This window comes from Drosophila takahashii, chromosome 2R, assembly GCF_030179915.1.
Source record: "Drosophila takahashii strain IR98-3 E-12201 chromosome 2R, DtakHiC1v2, whole genome shotgun sequence".
Taxonomy (NCBI): Eukaryota; Metazoa; Arthropoda; class Insecta; order Diptera; family Drosophilidae; genus Drosophila; species Drosophila takahashii.
Window position 1 is genome coordinate 8,877,952 of NC_091679.1, and position 16,630 is coordinate 8,894,581.

The 16,630-nt window shown below is 40.0% G+C and overlaps 1 protein-coding gene, 2 long non-coding RNA genes and 1 pseudogene across 4 annotated transcripts; 1 reads left to right on the forward strand and 3 right to left on the reverse strand.

The window, feature by feature from the left end:
• The first annotated feature begins 4,728 nt into the window (after positions 1-4,728).
• On the forward strand, positions 4,729-5,788 carry LOC138912657 (uncharacterized). Of its 2 annotated transcripts, none has more exons than XR_011418219.1 (3): positions 4,729-4,953; positions 5,020-5,337; positions 5,383-5,788. It is a non-coding gene; the product is annotated as an uncharacterized lncRNA (long non-coding RNA). The 2 variants fall into 2 exon arrangements; XR_011418218.1 differs by having other exon boundaries at positions 5,403-5,788.
• Positions 5,789-8,194: 2,406 nt separating this feature from the next.
• Positions 8,195-13,739, reverse strand: LOC138912098 (uncharacterized; annotated as a pseudogene).
• Positions 9,095-10,805, reverse strand: LOC138912750 (uncharacterized). The gene is made up of 3 exons (XR_011418306.1): positions 10,715-10,805; positions 9,561-9,714; positions 9,095-9,499 (listed from the first exon to the last, which is right to left on the reverse strand). It is a non-coding gene; the product is annotated as an uncharacterized lncRNA (long non-coding RNA).
• A 451-nt stretch (positions 13,740-14,190) lies between the features above and the next one.
• Positions 14,191-15,313, reverse strand: LOC138912099 (uncharacterized). Its single transcript, XM_070211955.1, has 2 exons — positions 14,306-15,313; positions 14,191-14,232 (listed from the first exon to the last, which is right to left on the reverse strand). The coding sequence occupies exons 1-2, from the start codon at positions 15,311-15,313 to the stop codon at positions 14,191-14,193; spliced, it is 1,050 nt and encodes a 349-aa protein (XP_070068056.1).
• Positions 15,314-16,630: the final 1,317 nt, after the last annotated feature.

Here is a 16,630-nt window from a genome sequence, read left to right on the forward strand (position 1 = left end):
CAAATTTGTATGCAATCCAAAAAAATTTTGGACTGCTCGTTCAAAATATGTTTTTACCTAAAATCCGATGTCTACTAATCAGCAATTGTAAAGGCATAGCCATCCGGTGCGACCAGCGGCAAACATATTCCTCCCGCGTTTACGGGAGGCAATTACAAGCAGCAGCTTCCAGCGGCCTACCCTCACGCGTGGGTGCTAACGCATCCCCCCGCATCTACGGGAGGCAACCACAAGCAGCTGGCCGCCACTCAACTATAACGGGCGCTCCCAGAAGCGACCGCTTCCCCCGCGCCTACAAGCGGGCATCTCCGAGAAGACCAGCGTTGGCCACACACACGTATCACATATTGTTTCTCCCGCACATACGTGTGGTCTCATTGAAGAAGACCACCCTTGACAGTGCGGCCATCGAGGACCACCTCAGGCCGCGCTCTTCAACAAGATTAATTTATGTTCTTGATCAGCATCACTAGACGAGTCGATCTAGCCATGTCCGACTGTCCGTCTGTCTGTTTCTACGCAAACTAGTCTCTCACATTCCCAAAAGTATTCTTTTTTTTGCAGGTAGTATATATATAGCTCCCATAGGAATAATTGGGAACAAAAATGTAAAAAAAATTAAATCTTGGGCGTTTTTGAACATATAACCTCCTACTTTTGGAAATACCATTTTTTATCTAATTCTGAATTTCGAATAAAATTGTATCGAAATCGGACGACTATATCATATAGTTGCCATAGGAACGATCGGAAAATTAATATAATGAATATAATTAAATATAATAGCTAATACCTTTGCTTAGAATATTTAATAGTTCCATTGTTGTCAGAGTCTTTTTTAAATAGTTTTTATTTTTTGATTCAAGTCGGCACTTGCAACTCGCTAAAACTGCAAAACCGATAAATTTTTTCCGTCTATGTTTAACTGCTATTCTTGAAGAGGACAGCTGGATCAAAACAAAAATAACAGCTGATTAAAAAAGTTTAAGCTATTATGAGACAGTGTTGGCACACTTTTAGCGCATATTTTAGCTTTTAATTTTTTATTTATGGCCAATGGGCCACCACTGTGCGTTGGTGAAATTACTATATTTCACTAGGCCGACCTGTCCCAATCTTCCCGAATAATTCATTCTGAATAACAGGTCGTCTCAAAGAAGTCGTCTTAGACCAGCTATTATGCCATCACCTCCGATCATACTTTTAAAAAAGCTTATCTGCAAAAAAATAAAGATGTAATTACATAGTTACAAACATGGAAACACAGAGCTCTTAAAACTGAACGCTGAGATCTCGGAAACTATAAAAGCTAGAAGATTGACATTTCGCATGCAGATTCTAGGAGTTCCTACGCAGCGCAAGTTTGTTTCAAAAGGGTGCCACGTCCCCTCTAACGCCCACAATCTCATATATATGATTTTAAAAATTTCAATATTTTTTGGAAAAGTAAAAATGCAGTTTCATGGTGTTTATCAATACCTATCGCGATGTAGAAGAAATTTTTTAAATCGGACCATTCGTTAAAAAGTTACGGTGGATCAAAGTTTTTATCTCCATCTCCTTCGCACTCCCTATAGCTGAGTAACGGGTATCTGATAGTCGGGGCACCCGACTATAGCGTTCTCTCTTGTTTTTTTTTAAGTAACTTATTATACCCGTTGCTCGTAGAGTAAAAGGGTATACTAGATTCGTGCAAAAGTATGTAACAGCTAGAAGGAAGCGTTTCCGACCCCATAAAGTATATATATTCTTGATCAGGGTCACTAGCCGAGTCGATCTAGCCATGTCCGTCTGTCCGTCTGTCTGTCTGTCTGTCTGTCTGTCTGTCTGTCTGTCTGTCTGTCTGTCTGTCTGTCTGTCCGTCTGTATGAACGCTGAGATCTCAGAAACTACAAAAGCTAGATGGTTGAGATTTCCCACACATATTCTTTGGCTTCCTACGCAGCGCAAGTTTATTTTAGCCGAGCGCCACGCCCCCTCTAACGCCCACAATCGCCCACTAACGATTTTAAAATGGGTCCTGCGCCCACATCTTTAAAGATTTCCGAGAAGTATAAATGCAATTTTGTTGTGTATATTTATACCTATCGAAATGTAGAAGACATTTTTCAAATCGGACCATTCATTAAAAAGTTATACGCAATCGAAAATTATATATCTATCTCCCTCGCACTCCCTTTAGCTGAGTTACGATTATTAGTCGGGACACCAACCCGACACAGCGTTCGCACTCCCTTTAGCTGAGTGACGGGTATTAGATAGTCGGGACAACAACCCGACTATAGCGTTCTCTCTTGTTTTTAACTTAAATTTGTAGTTGGTGTTAAATCTCGCTCCAAGCACGTTTAATAGCTGCTGTTTTCTTATCTTCGTATTGCTTTCCTCCTTCTTATACCTTCCGCGTTAGCCAGCCCAAAACATTTTCAATTACGTTAAGATCAGGAGAATATGGTGGCCAGGTCATGATATTAACGTTCTGACTCGAAATAAACGACTTTACTACTCGAGCGTTATGAATAGGAGCATTGTCTTGTTGAAAAATCCAAGGAATTGGTCCAAAGAGAGTATTTAATTTTGGAAATACGGACTCCAACCATATTTTGAAGCGATCGCCGTTCATCCTGTGATCGATAAAAATCAAGTCAATTGTTCCATAAAACGTGATGGCACCCCACACCATTATTCCACCTTCTCGGCTGTGGTGGCAACTTAAATATATCTCATCTTTTCGCAAATCGTGATAAAAATATTGAAAACCATCGAGGAGGCTTTTTCTTGATTTTTTTTTACTTTTACTCCGGCTAATTCCTTAATTTTAGCTGCGGACTTGGTCGAATTTGATGCAATTCTAACAATTTTGCGAACTACTGGTTCAGATAGTGCTCTTTTATTTCCTTTAAAGTTGTTTCCATATTTCTCTGGATCTTTTAAATATCTATCAACAGTCCTGGAGCTGCGATTTATGTTTTTGGCAATGTTTCGATTGGACAGGCCTTGCGAGTGAAAAAAGTCAACTTTTTGACGTTCTAATAAGCTCATAACACCAGCTTTTCCCATTTTTATACCCTTGCAGAGGGTATTATAATTTCAGTCAGATGTTTGCAACGCAGTGAGGGAGACGTTTCCGACCACATAAAGTATATATATTCTTGATCTTCATCAATAGTCGAGTCCATCTAGCCATGTCCGTCTGTCCGTCTGCCCGTTTCTATGCGAACTAGTCCCTCAGTTTTAAAGCTATCGCGATGAAACTTTCCCAAAAGTGTTCTTTCTATTGCAGGTAGTACATATGTCGGAACGAGCAGGACCACTATATTTTATGGCTCCCATAGGAATATTCAAAAAAACAATAGAAAAACTTTTGTAACTTTGTGGAAAGTAGGCGTTTTGATTTTTGACAATGTAAAAACAACATTTTAAGTAGTTATACCTGCAAGGGTATTTAAACTTCGGCTGGCCGAAGTTAACTTCCTTTCTTGTTACTTTAAATATAGCTCTAAAACAATTTACTTGTTTATTTTTAATATTTTCTCAACACAAAAACTGCACTTGTTTACGCAAGACAATGAAATCTGAAGTGCGTCAATTTCTATGACCAACCAAGAACACGCGTGATTGCAATAGAACTTTCTGTAATCTTCGAATGTATAGTTATTTTTTCGCAAATTAACCAGCCGTGAGCACATATTTTTCGAACAAGATTCGAACTCTGATAAGAAAAGCTTTTTGGACAATATGAATAAGCATTATTATAAATATAGCATTTTATTTAAAATAAAAGTGAGTGCGTCTAACCTAAGACCAGCAGTGTATATCCTGCTGAAGGTCTAACTTATAATGTTCACAATATACTCCATCTTGTCGATTGTATTGAAGAACACGGCCATATTTCAGGCTTTACTGCGTATTAATTTGAAAACTTTTTGCAGAAGGTAAAAAAAAATGTCAAAAACGCCAAGACGATTTTAGAACAAATTAATAAAAAACTATAGCCTTGCAGAGGGTATTATGATTGAAGGAGACGTTTCCGACCCCATAAAGTATATATATTCTTGATCAGCATCACTAAACGAGTCGTTCTAGCCATGTCCGTCTGTCCGCCTATCCGTCTGTCCATCCGTCTGTCTGTTTCTACGCAAACTTGTCTCTTAGTTTTAAAGCTATCGACCTAAAACTTCCCAAAAGTCTTCGTTCTTTTGCAGGTAGTATATGTCGGAACGAGCCTGATCGGACCACTATATCTTATGGGATCCATAGGAGTAATTAAAAAAATAATAGAAAAACCATTGTAACTTTGTAGAAATGAGGCGTTTTGATTTTTAAAATGTAAAAACAACATTTTAAGTAGGCATACCTGCAAGGGTATATAAACTTCGGCTGGCCGAAGCTAACTTCCTTTCTTGTTCTTTCTCCTTCTTCCTTCATAGACATAAGCCATTTCATGATCGGTGATGCAGGTGAATGGCATCCCTTCGACGTACGGCCTAAACTTGCGAATGGCCATGAGAGACACTCTTTCTCGGATACGGTGTAGTTAACCTGATGCTTATTCATCTTGGCCGAGAAAAAGGCAATCGGCTGCTCTTGTCCGTCGTCGTCTCGCTGGGAAAGCACCGCCCCGACTCCGATATGTGACGCATCGCACTGGATAAAGAAACGCCTCTTGAAGTCCGCATGCACCAGGACTGGTGCAGTCGTTAACGCAATCTTCAAGGACTCTACGGCTAGCTGGGCCTCTGCACCTAATAAAAACTTTGATTTTCCAGTTTTCTTCAGCGATTCGGTGAGCGGGGCGGCCAACGTCGCAAAGTTCTTTATGACCGCCGGTTACTATCCAGCAGTCCCAAGAAACGCTCTCACCTCCTTCATTGATTTAGGCTCAGACATCCTCCTGATTGCGGCTACTCGTCCTGGATCAATCCGTAGACGACCTCCACCAACTATAAAACCCAGGTATGTCAATGATTTGAAGCAAAACTTAGACTCGCTCATGCTGATGGTTAAACCCGCTGCTTTCAGGCATTCTGCGACTCGACGAAGGTATTTTAAATGGGTCTGGATATCTGGAGCCAGTATCAACAGATCATCTAGGTAGGCGAAGAGGTCCGAACGGATTTCAGCTGGGATCACTCGGTCCATGAGTCTCACCAACCGATGCGCCGCGTTGCAGAGTCGGAAGGGCATAACCCGGAACTGGTAGATAGGTCGACCAGGAACCGTTAGCTCCTTGCTTTTCGGGTCGAACTCGATCTGCCAGAATGCGAACTTCAAATCTACACTGAAATTGTAAAAAATCCGATCCGTTCTGGACAGGATGCCGTCGATACTAGGCAGCGGGTAAGCGTCTTTGATGGTCAGACAGTTTAACTTGCGTGAGTCTAGGCAGAATCGATCCTTTCCAGGTTTCGACACTACCGTCGTCCGGTTGCTCCACGGGCTCTTGCTCTCCTCGATGACTCCGAGCGCTATCATCTTGTCCACCTATCTTCGACTGCCTTTTGCTTCGCGGGCGGCATGGCATCCCTCAATCAGTTCGATCGTGTGTGTTTCTAGATTAGTCGTTCCCAGACCATCCTTCTCGAACGTGAGAAACACGTCATGGATCTCCGCGAGCTGTCGAGCGTCCGCCTCGGAGAAGGTCCAGGATTCGGGATCCGGCTTTTATATATGATGGACGTTGATGCACTACGAGCAGTACAAACAAGTGGCCCAACGACACCAAGCACGTGCTTGTTACGCGCGTGACCCTGTTATCAATTTGATAACAAGAATACATAAAACAAATAAAGACGGGACACATAATAAGCGTAAAGAAACAATTAGGAGTGAAGCATATGAGCTAAAATATTAGTTTTTAATACCGGGATAGAAGTTGAGATGCAAATTAAATGATAAAGGATGTTATAATTATTACAAATAACGCGAAAGGGCTCGTGCTGACTAAAATTTGATGTACAACGTGGTAAATTAAGAGGATGATAATTTCGTGTTCGTCTAAAGGGAACATTAAAAGTTAGGCAGCTTACAAGTTCTACAGAATCAATATCACCTCTTATAAGATTCGCCTGCGGAAATTGAAATTGAAAATTAAGCATTGCTTAATCTTTGGTTTTTATTTTAAATTTAAAAAATTCCTAATTTTTATTCTATAAACCCAGAAAAGATTTTAACAGAACTTTTTCCCTTGATATCCATAAAAACAAAAATATTTTGTTCTTTGAAAACAACTTAAAAAACATGTGTTTTTTAAATCTTTTTAAAATTATTATGGATGGTTTGCATAAGTTAACAGATGGACAAAACAGAAACAAACAGATTCCTTTTTCGACACAATTCCTTACACAAATTTAATTTAAAACATTAGAACTTTGTCCAAAACATATTGTTAAAAAATAGGATGTCATACTGCGTTGAGCATGTAATTGAATTCCCAATCCATTGCCATTAAAGCATTATTTTAAAGAACATTTTTTTAAGAAAAAAAAAGATAAAATATGATTAAATTAGATGTTAAAAATTTTAAACTCTTTTTCAATTTTGGAGAGTTTTTACTATTGCTGTCTCGCTCTTACCCAGATAAATTTATGCATTTCTTTGGTATGAATTAAGAGTACAAAAATATGAATTACAAAGCTGTAATTTGTCCAAAACAAAGCAAAAACTGCCAAAATATGGATTATCACGCCGCGTTAAGTTCGTAATTCAATTCCAAATCGATTAGCGTTTAACTCTGGAAAACAAACTTGTTTTCTTAAAAAAAATTGCTTAAAGTTTTACATAGCTCTCCAACAACCAATATAATAATTTTGATTAGGATTTAAGAAATTTGAAGGAATGTTTTTAATGTAAGTTCGCCTTGAAATGTTACAACCGCTTCAAAATGTGATGGGATGTTTATCCTTCGACAGTTACAAAAATTAATGTCTCCAATTCTTATTTTAACAAGAGAGAACGTTATAGTCGGGTGCCCCGACTATCAGATACCCGTTACTCAGCTAAAGGGAGTGCGAGGGAGATGGAGATAGAAAACTTTGATCACGCATAACTTTTAAACGAATGGTCCGATTTGAAAAATTTCTTCTACATTTCTATTTTCCGAAATATTTAAATTTTTAAGGGATTGTGGGCGTTAGAGGGGCGTGGCACCTTCTTGAAACAAACTTGCGCTGCGTAAGAACTCCAAGAATCTTCATGCCAAATACCAATCCACTAGCTTTTATAGTTTCCGAAATCTCAGCGTTTATACGGACGGACAGACGGACATGGCTATATCGACTCGGCTAGTGACCCTGATCAAGAATATATATACTTTATAGGATCGGAAATGCTTCCTTCTAGCTGTTACATACTTTTGCACGAATACAATATACCCTTTTACTCTACGAGTAACGAAATGTAGAAGAAATTTTTTAAATCGGACCATTCGTGGCGGATCAAAGTTTTTATCTCCATCTCCTTCGCACTCGCTTTAGCTGAGTAACGGGTATCTGATAGTTGGGGCCACCGACTATAGCGTTCTCTCTTGTTTGTTTTATAGTAGACATAGTAGACAACTCCTATAAGGGAACCAAATATGCGGAGTAATGTTTTGCTTTATGTATTTGACTAATTTAAAAAAAGGAATTGATTTTCTTCAATTCGATATTACTGCATTTTAACATTGATATTTTGTTTCAGTATTTCTGTTTCCATTTATTTTTCACCTTGATTAGAATTATATTAATAACAAGCAGGCTCTGTAGCCCGCAGCTTCGCCTGCGGAAATTAAAACTGAATTCCTTATTTTTAGCCTATAGCCGAAAAAAGATTTTATCATAAATTTTTTCTTATTTTCCGCAAAAACAACAGTACATTGTCCTATGCAAGCTACTTAAAATATATAAAAAAAAACTTGCGCAAAAATTTATAAAATTATTATTGATTGCGTAAGTTATCAGCTGCACAGAACAGAAAAAAATTAATTTTTTGACACAAATCCTTACACTAATTTTCTTCACAACATTAGTACTTTGTCCAAAACATATTGTTTAAATATAGAATGTCATACTGTAGGTTAGGTTAGGATAGGTTAGGCTAGGTTAGGCTGCTAGACTATAGCCTGGCACACTTAGACCTCTGTGGGTCCATTGTGGTACCGTATGATCTCTATTTTTGGGTCCCCTATCCGTTAAGGGTCAGCCTGTAGGTTGGTCGATCAGCAAGTCCCCCATCCGGAGGATTTAATAAAAGAGCTTAGACTCTTCAGATTAATCTGCGAAATTTCGGTCAGGTCATTTATGAAAGGATATCCTAAGTGTTTCAGTCTAAGCCTGCATAGGGCTGGGCATGAACAGAGTAGGTGTTCCACCGTTTCCTCTTCTTCCTCATCCCTGCAGCTTCTACAGAAATCATTTTTTGGGGCTTTTAGCCTGCCGGCGTGTGCGCCAACGAGCCAGTGGCCTGTGAGTACTCGAATTAGCATGCCACACTCAGTGCGGCTGAAATTCAGTAGTTCTGATGTTTTCTTATTGTTTATTGCAGGCCATGTCTGGTGAGAGATTCGGCACTGCGGTGTGTTTTGCCAATTGGTGTTGGCTAATTTGCAGAAATGGTTTTTAATAATTAGCTTACAGGTAGCCAAAGGCATGCCAACATTCTCCTTTCCTGGAAGGAGAGGTATGGTGGTGTCTGCCTGGCTAGCTCGTCTGCTATACAGTTGCCTAAGATATCCCGGTGACCCGGAACCCATATAAGGCTGACAGTAAACTGACTAGCCATCTCGTGAAGAGATTTGCGACAGTCTGCTATTGCTCGGGAGTTTGTATTCGTCGAGTATATTCCCTTCAGTACCAGATTTCACTTTTCCCTCAGTAATCACCGAAGGAAAACTCGAGGACAGGTCGTCTGTACTCGAGGACGAACCGAGGACGCCACATAGAGAAAATTGTATGGGAGTTCCGCTTTTTCCTTCAGTACAATTCAAATGAAATTTTTTCGAAGTCCCCGGGGATTTACCAAGGGCCTTATACGAAATTGTCGTTTGAGATGTCACCGACCGGTGACATGTCCCTTAGGATTTCATGGGGGACATTCAGAATTTGTCCAATGGGTTGTCACTTAGGAAAATCCACCATCGTGTCACCTTGTGTCATAGGTGATTTCATGGATGACTTTTTAAAAATGTCATTAGCAATTTCCTTTACAAAAAAATTCTTTCCTTGCCTTATATAAAATAAAATACAATAAAAATTTTTTTTTACTTTTATTTATTTTTTTATTTTTATTTCATTTAAATTTAAATTTTTTGATTTACATTATTTTTATTATTTTCCCTAGTATAAAATAAAATACATACAAATCTTTTTTTTTCTTTTTATTTGATTTTTTTTTAAAATTGAATTATTTACAATATTGTTATTATTAATTTCTCTAGTTTTTTGTTTATTTAATTTATTTTTTATATTGACCATCGCCTTTCTAATACAGGAGTCCGGGTCCGGGTTGTTTTTGGCCAAAGCTCCTAAAAGAAATTAAAGATATATTTTTAAAAAATGACTTTAATTGTATATTTTAATATTTACCTTTTATCACTTCGAACAGCCACTTACGTGACTTCAGGGATTTTTTTCCCATTGTCCCGTCTAAATTATATAAAGTCAGAACAGGTTCCGCGACAACGAATTTGAATCGTTTGGACAGGGTTTCGCTCCCAATAAGTTTCGTCACTTTCTTTGTCTGGAAATAGGTAATAAGTTGAAATAGGAAATAAGAAATGAGTTGAACGAGAATATGGAAAAATAAATAAAAATAAATAAATAAATAAATAATAAATAAATAAATAATTAAATAAAATTATTATAATACTAATACAAATAATTATTATAATAAAATATTTTTTTATTTAATAAATAAAATAGGTGAAGTTATATAATAATAATAATTATTATATTAATAATGATAATAATAATTATTATAATAATAATTATTAATATAATTATAAAAAAAATTATTAATATAACAATAATTATTACTCAAATAATAATAATAATTATTATAATAATTTTGTACATTATAAATAATGATTATAATATATTGATTACTTAATATTAATAATTAATATATTATCAATATAGTATGCTCATTATTTACAATATACAAAATTATTATAATAATTATTATTATTATTTGAGTAGTAGGTATTGTTATATTAATAATTATTATTATTATTATACAAATTTAATTAATTTTATTCATATAACTTCACTTATTAAAAGATTTTTCACCGCGAAATCACTATTTTATTAACCGCAGCTGTACTTTTCACAAAGAAACATTGTCTTGCCAAAAATAGCACGTGCTTAATAAAGTTTGTTATTAAAATCTTGCACTAATTAATGTGTTTATGTTGATGTTTTCTATGTTTTTTTATTGTTTATTGTTATAAAGCATTTGAGCTTGCCACTTTCGGCTAATTGACAGAGAACTTTCTGGATTTTAAATAGCACGTGCTTAATAAAGTTTGTTATTAAAAACTTGCACTAATTAATGTGTTTATGTTGATGTTTTCTATGTTTTTTATTGTTTATTGTTATAAAGCATTTGAGCTTGCCACATTCGGCTAATTGACAGAGAACTTTCTGGATTTTTCACAAAACACATAAAACACTTGTAAAATTGGTGCAAATTAAATTTAAATCCTTCACAATACATATCTTAAACGTAAGGTAGCACTTACCTGATTTTAATTTTGAAATCACTTGGCACAAATTGTATGTTAATTAGCTACGCAAAAACCTCCTTCTCTCAGAAAACCTCGAACAGAATGCGAATGCACCAAGTCTTCTTCTCACCCCTTTGCCCGATTTCTTTTGTTACATCTTCGCTTTGGCGCGTGCCAATGCTCCTATACCCTTTCTAAAGCGATATATATCCGACTATATAAGTTTTATTTGTTCAGTAAAAAAACAACTTCTTAAGGCTGTTAATAGTATAATATTTAAATAAATATTAATGCACAATTTTAAAAAAATAAACTAAAAAATTAAATTAAAAAATCAACTTAAATAACAAATGTAATTAGTTAAATTTACTTTTTTAAGTAAATCCCAATTACCTTTTTTATATAATCAAGTTATTTAAGTTTATAAAACGATAAAAATGTTGATTTTCGAAATACAAAAATGGTCCTAAAATGAAAGGGCATACACATGTCGCTGCGTCACACAAATTTTACCGGCCAAATTTTGGTTGCTAACTGAACATAACTGTAAAGCGAAAAAGAGAATGACGGACCGGCCGAAATTTGTTTTTGCTAGCGTCGAGAGCAGGCAAATTATAAGACAAGGAAAGAGAGCGCAATATATAAATATCGGCTTCTCTTTCTTTCACGTCGACGCTGCGACGACTGCTCTGCTGACGTCGACAGCGGCCGAGCGTTTGGCCTAAGGAATTGTCCCCGATACGGGACGCCAGAACTGAAGGGTTGATTTAATAGCCGCTTGGCTATCACTATATATGTTTATGTGCCTGTTCTGGGTGTTTAAGCCCCTTAAACAGACGAGTGCTTCCATTATAGCATACACTTCCGCTTGGAAGACACTGCAGTGGTCAGGAAGTCTGAATGACTGCCTGATCTCTAATTGCTCGGAGTATATGCCTCCACCTACGTGTCCGTCGAGTTTGGAGCCGTCTGTATATATACAGATTGCGTCTATTGAGCCCGGTCGGCCCCGATCCCATGCTTCCCTACCTGGGATCAGAGCTTCGAAGGGCGTGTGTCTGTATTCACGGGTTTTACATAGATCCGTTTTTGGCGGGATCAAATTGTCATGCTGAAGAATCTTAGCGTGACCATACAGTTGGGATTTCCATTGTCCCGTATCCCTTAGTCGAATGGCTGCCGATGTCACCCTTTCCATGCCTGATAAGTCCAGGCTCTGGAGGTTCAAGATCGCATTCAGCGCTTCGTTTGGGGTAGTTCGAAGGGCTCCACTAATACACAAAGCCGCCATGCGCTGTACTTTGTTAAGGGGAGTTAGGATACATTGTTTGTGTAGAGCGGTCCACCACAGAGCCACTCCATATAGTAGGATTGGCTTGACTACCGCTGTGTATATCCAATTGACTATTTTAGGGGACATACCCCATCTTAGCCCGATTGCTTTTTTACAAGAGTAAAGTGCAATGGTCGCTTTCTTGGTTCTCTCTTGGTTGTTTAAGCCCCATTTAAGAGCTTAAGCTTATATAATACTAACCCCAAGTATCTTGCGTGATCGCTAAAAGAGAGATTACAGTTGTTTAAAGTGGGTGGGTTGAGTTTTGGGATTTTGTATCTATTTGTGAAAAGGACTAGTTCCGTTTTTGAGGGATTTACCCCAAGTCCGTTTTTTGTAGTCCATTCCGATAGTATCTTTAGTTTTGCGGTCATAAGATCGCATAGCGTTTGTGGATACTTACCATTAAAAATGATAGCGACATCGTCTGCGTATGCCACTATCTTACAGCCTCCTCCTTCGAGAATCCGCAGTAGTTTATTTACCGCGATATTCCATAAGAGGGGTGATAGTACACCTCCTTGCGGAGTGCCTCTGTTCACTAGTCTAGTCTGGGTAGAGGTCCCTAGTGTGGCCGTGACCAGTCTGCTTATCAGCAATTTGTGGATCAGCCCCACCAGCGGTGGCTCAACCCCTAGTTCAGTGAGGGATTCTGTTATTGCCGTGGGAAGCACGTTGTTGAAAGCTCCTTCTATGTCAAGGAAGGCGATCAAGGTGTATTCTTGTATACTGAGTGAGTCCTGCTACTGAGCTGTCCTGCTTGCTGAACTTGTGCCGGTGTTATATTGTCCGGTCCCGGCGATTTGTACGGTTTAAAACTATGAATGGACCAGTTTATATTACGGTCTGATAGTAGGAGGTTTAAGTTTATTCCTTCTCCAGTGTGTCTTCCTGGGGGTAGTCCTGTTTGCAGGCTCCCTGGGAAGTGAGCGTCTAGGAGTAGGTTTAGGGATTCTTCACTAGAGTCCGACCATGATCCGTCAGCCTTTTGGAGATAGCCCAACGATACGGCTGTCTTAGAAAGTATTTTTCTGAGCCTTGCGGCATCCGTTGTCTTTTCAATATCCGAGCAGATGTTCTGCCACGCAGTTCTCTTCTCTATTCTGATGGCCTTTTTGTATGTGGCTAGTTCCTTTTTGTAGCTTTGCCAGCTAATGTCCTCATTTGTAGCTTTCGCTCTGTTGAACAGGCTTCTGCATTTGGCTCTGAGGATTGATAATTGCTGGGTCCACCAAGGAGGTTTTTTCATTCCCCTTGGTTTCCCTAGCGGGCATGCAGCTGTGAATGCCGCGTTGCATGCTTCTGTGAATTTGTTTACTATATTATCTAGCTCCTGAGTGCAAAGAGTGCTTTCTGGTGGCTCCCTGGGGAGGAAGCTCGATAGAATTTCCTTGTATTTTTTCCAGTTTGCCCGCCTGGGGTTGGCAAAGCTGACCGGCGCAGGTGACACTAGAGACAAAGTTGTCTCTATAAACCTGTGATCTGAGAATGAGTGCTCGTTGGAGACAGCCCAGTTTGTGACTGTGCTCACGAGTGAATCTGATGCCAGGGTTAGATCTATGATCGTTTGGCACGTTTTTGTTATAAAAGTAGGGGTATTGACCCTGTTACAAAGAAATAAGTTCGAATTTAGAATGAAATCAAATAAAGACTCACCTCTGTCGTTGTTGATAGGGCAGCCCCACTGGGTATGGTGGGCATTTGCATCGCATCCTATCACCAAACCTTTCTTAAGCTCTTCACATTCTTGTACCAGTCCTCTGACTAGCGCGTCTGGGGGTTCTACCTTTTCAAAAGCCATGTAGGCCGATAGCATCCTTATGGAGCCGTTTTGCAGCTCCAGGCTTATTGCCGTGTTGTCTCCGTTGCTGTAATTGCGAAGCAGAAATGTACTAAGATGCCGTTTGGCTAAAATACAGGTTCGAATTTTACCTTGTTTGGGGTCAAGCATAAGCTTGTAGTCTTTTGTTCCTAGCCCAGCAACCTTGCCTCCTGCTATCCAAGGTTCCTGAACTAAGACCACGTCGGCTTCGCCTTTGGCAAGGCGAAGCAATAGGGCAGCGGACGCTGCTTTACTGTGGTGTAGGTTGATCTGCAGGAGTCTTAGCGACATCCCCAGCTGCAACCTCCACCACAGTAACGTCGGCCTCCGAATCGCTCAGGTCCACTTCTTCGATTGCCGGCCCCAGCGCTCGCATCTCTCTGCTCAGCGATGAGTCGGTTGAGTAGCCGTACTCCGGCATGCCAGGGGCCTCCACTTCCTCCGCAAGTACCTGCTCAGCTGGGTTGCCGGCAGGGCTTCCCTTGGAACTGGAGTCCCCTTTGTAGATCTTTATGTGTATGGCGCTGAAGCCATAATTGAGCACTCCCCGAGCAGCCTCTATGGGAGCGACCGACTCCTTGTTTAGCACCACGATCGCCTGATTTACATCACCTGCATGCTCCTCCACCTTTACGACTTTCCAGTCTTTTGTGGGGAGATGTGGGTTGCACTCTTGCAACATATAGAGGATATCCTCCGGTGATTTGATAGCTGCTGGGAGCCAAATTCTAGCTCGGGGTCTACTGGGGACGTCACACCAATCTAGTGCGACTATGTTCGCCCCATCGTAAACTTCACCTAGCTGCGCTGTCGCCTGCTTGTATAGATCAGCTGATCGCTGATTGTCGCAGGCAACCACCTTTACACTGCCCTGGTACCAGCCCGCGTCCATGCAGCAAGGCGATGAACCGGGCTTCTCGCGCACCATACGCAGGCATATGAGAGACAGCTGGGACTCAACCGCCTTCCATTTGTTTTTGGGGATCCTGTTCTCCGGATTTCCCCTGTCAATGAGTCCCAGAAGGACCCGATCTTTAGTGATCTCGGCAAAGGAGACCGACGGCTGGATCTTCGATCTCTTCGCCGACGGACCAGGCAGCTCTACGGAGCGTTGCCTCTTCACCTGGGCACCTTCCTGTTGGGTGTTTCCTTGCCCATAGTTTGGGAACACCGTCCTGGCCCACTCTACCTTCTTCAGCCATTCGGGCGAAGGCGTGGCGACTTTGCTTCTGGCATGTGAACGCAGGGTTTGGGCGGCCGTCCGTCTCTCTGCGTGTGTGAATTTCTGGACACCAGCGGTTGACCCGATCGACTTTGCTGCGTCTACCACTGGTTTAGGCGCAGATGCGCGCATAGCGGAGGCGTTTGCGACAGTCTTTCTGTCTCCCATCACCCCTTGTTTGGGATGAGGCCCTTTCTGAGCCTTACTGGTGCTTGCAACGGAGCCAACGTTCGTCATTGCAGTGTTGGGTTTGTTGAGAGTACCCGTCTCTGATTTTTTGTTATTTTTATTTGATGCTTCCATAATTGGTCCCACGAGCTGCGGAGAAGGGGAAAGGTCCGCCCAGGCAGAGATCCGCGGTACCCGGGTAAGGCGGTAGGTAGAACAGGGGGTCGCCATCTCCCTGAGCCCACCGTTTGAGACTGGGCTAGTTTTTGATCCAGGCCCCCAGCCAGGCTGACTCTTGGCACGGTCCGAATTACACCGTAGTCCGGCCCGGAGTGAGATGTTGTTTGGGAGAGGAAGTGGGTAGGTAGTGTGTGAGGGATATTTAGGTTTGTGTAAAGCAACTGTTTAGATGCGGCTGAATAAATCGCATCGTCGGTACTGCTTCGTTGCAAGATACCCGCTGGTTGTCCGGGACCGCTTATTTGCTGGGGTTTCTGTCCACGATTCCGTGCTTGACTTCTACCACCAGCTTATTCACAGTTGGCCTCGATTGAGGTCGTCCGCTATCCGCAACCTGCGACCCGCTTGGTCGCCCCAGCTAGGCGTCTTCGGAACCATCTCACAAGTTCTTCAGACCAAGATGTCATACTGTATTGAGCATGTAATTAAATTTCAAATCGATAAGCGCGTAAATCTATAAAATTAGCTTGTTTTCTTAAAAAAATACACCAAAACATTGCTTAAACATACCTCTTTCTCTAAAAGATAGCTCTCCAAAAATCAATATGATTATTTTGGCTAAGATTTATGAAGTTAGAGGAAATATTTTTGTTTAGGTAACGAAAAGGTAAATAAAAACCAAATACACTTTGCAATTTAGCTAATATGGGGGTTTCCAGAAGGTTTCCACTGTAGACAACTCTTATAAGGGAAACCAATATTTATGCGAAGCAATGACTTGCTTTATATATTCGGCATTTATTACTGCATCTTACCATTGATATTTTGTTTCAGTATTTTTGTTTTCACATTAATTTTTCACCTTGATTAGAATTAATCTAATAATAAGGAAGGCAGGTGGGCGGGGGAGCCGTGAATCAAATTGTTTAAACATTTGAATTTGTTTAAACAATATGAGGCACGTGTAATAAAGAGCAAGAGAATCAATCGGTTTGAATATTTAATGTTCTTTTAATATTATCAATGCGATTTGAATTTTAGTTCACAAAAATCGGTTACAAAATGTCTTATGTAAAATATTCTTTTAGCAAAAGGATATCAGTATATCTTGAATTTGAATTTGATCGAATCTCAATTCCTTAGTCAGCTGCAATGCACACACACAAACGTACACACGCATATATGTATCTAATGGCTGTGTGTGTA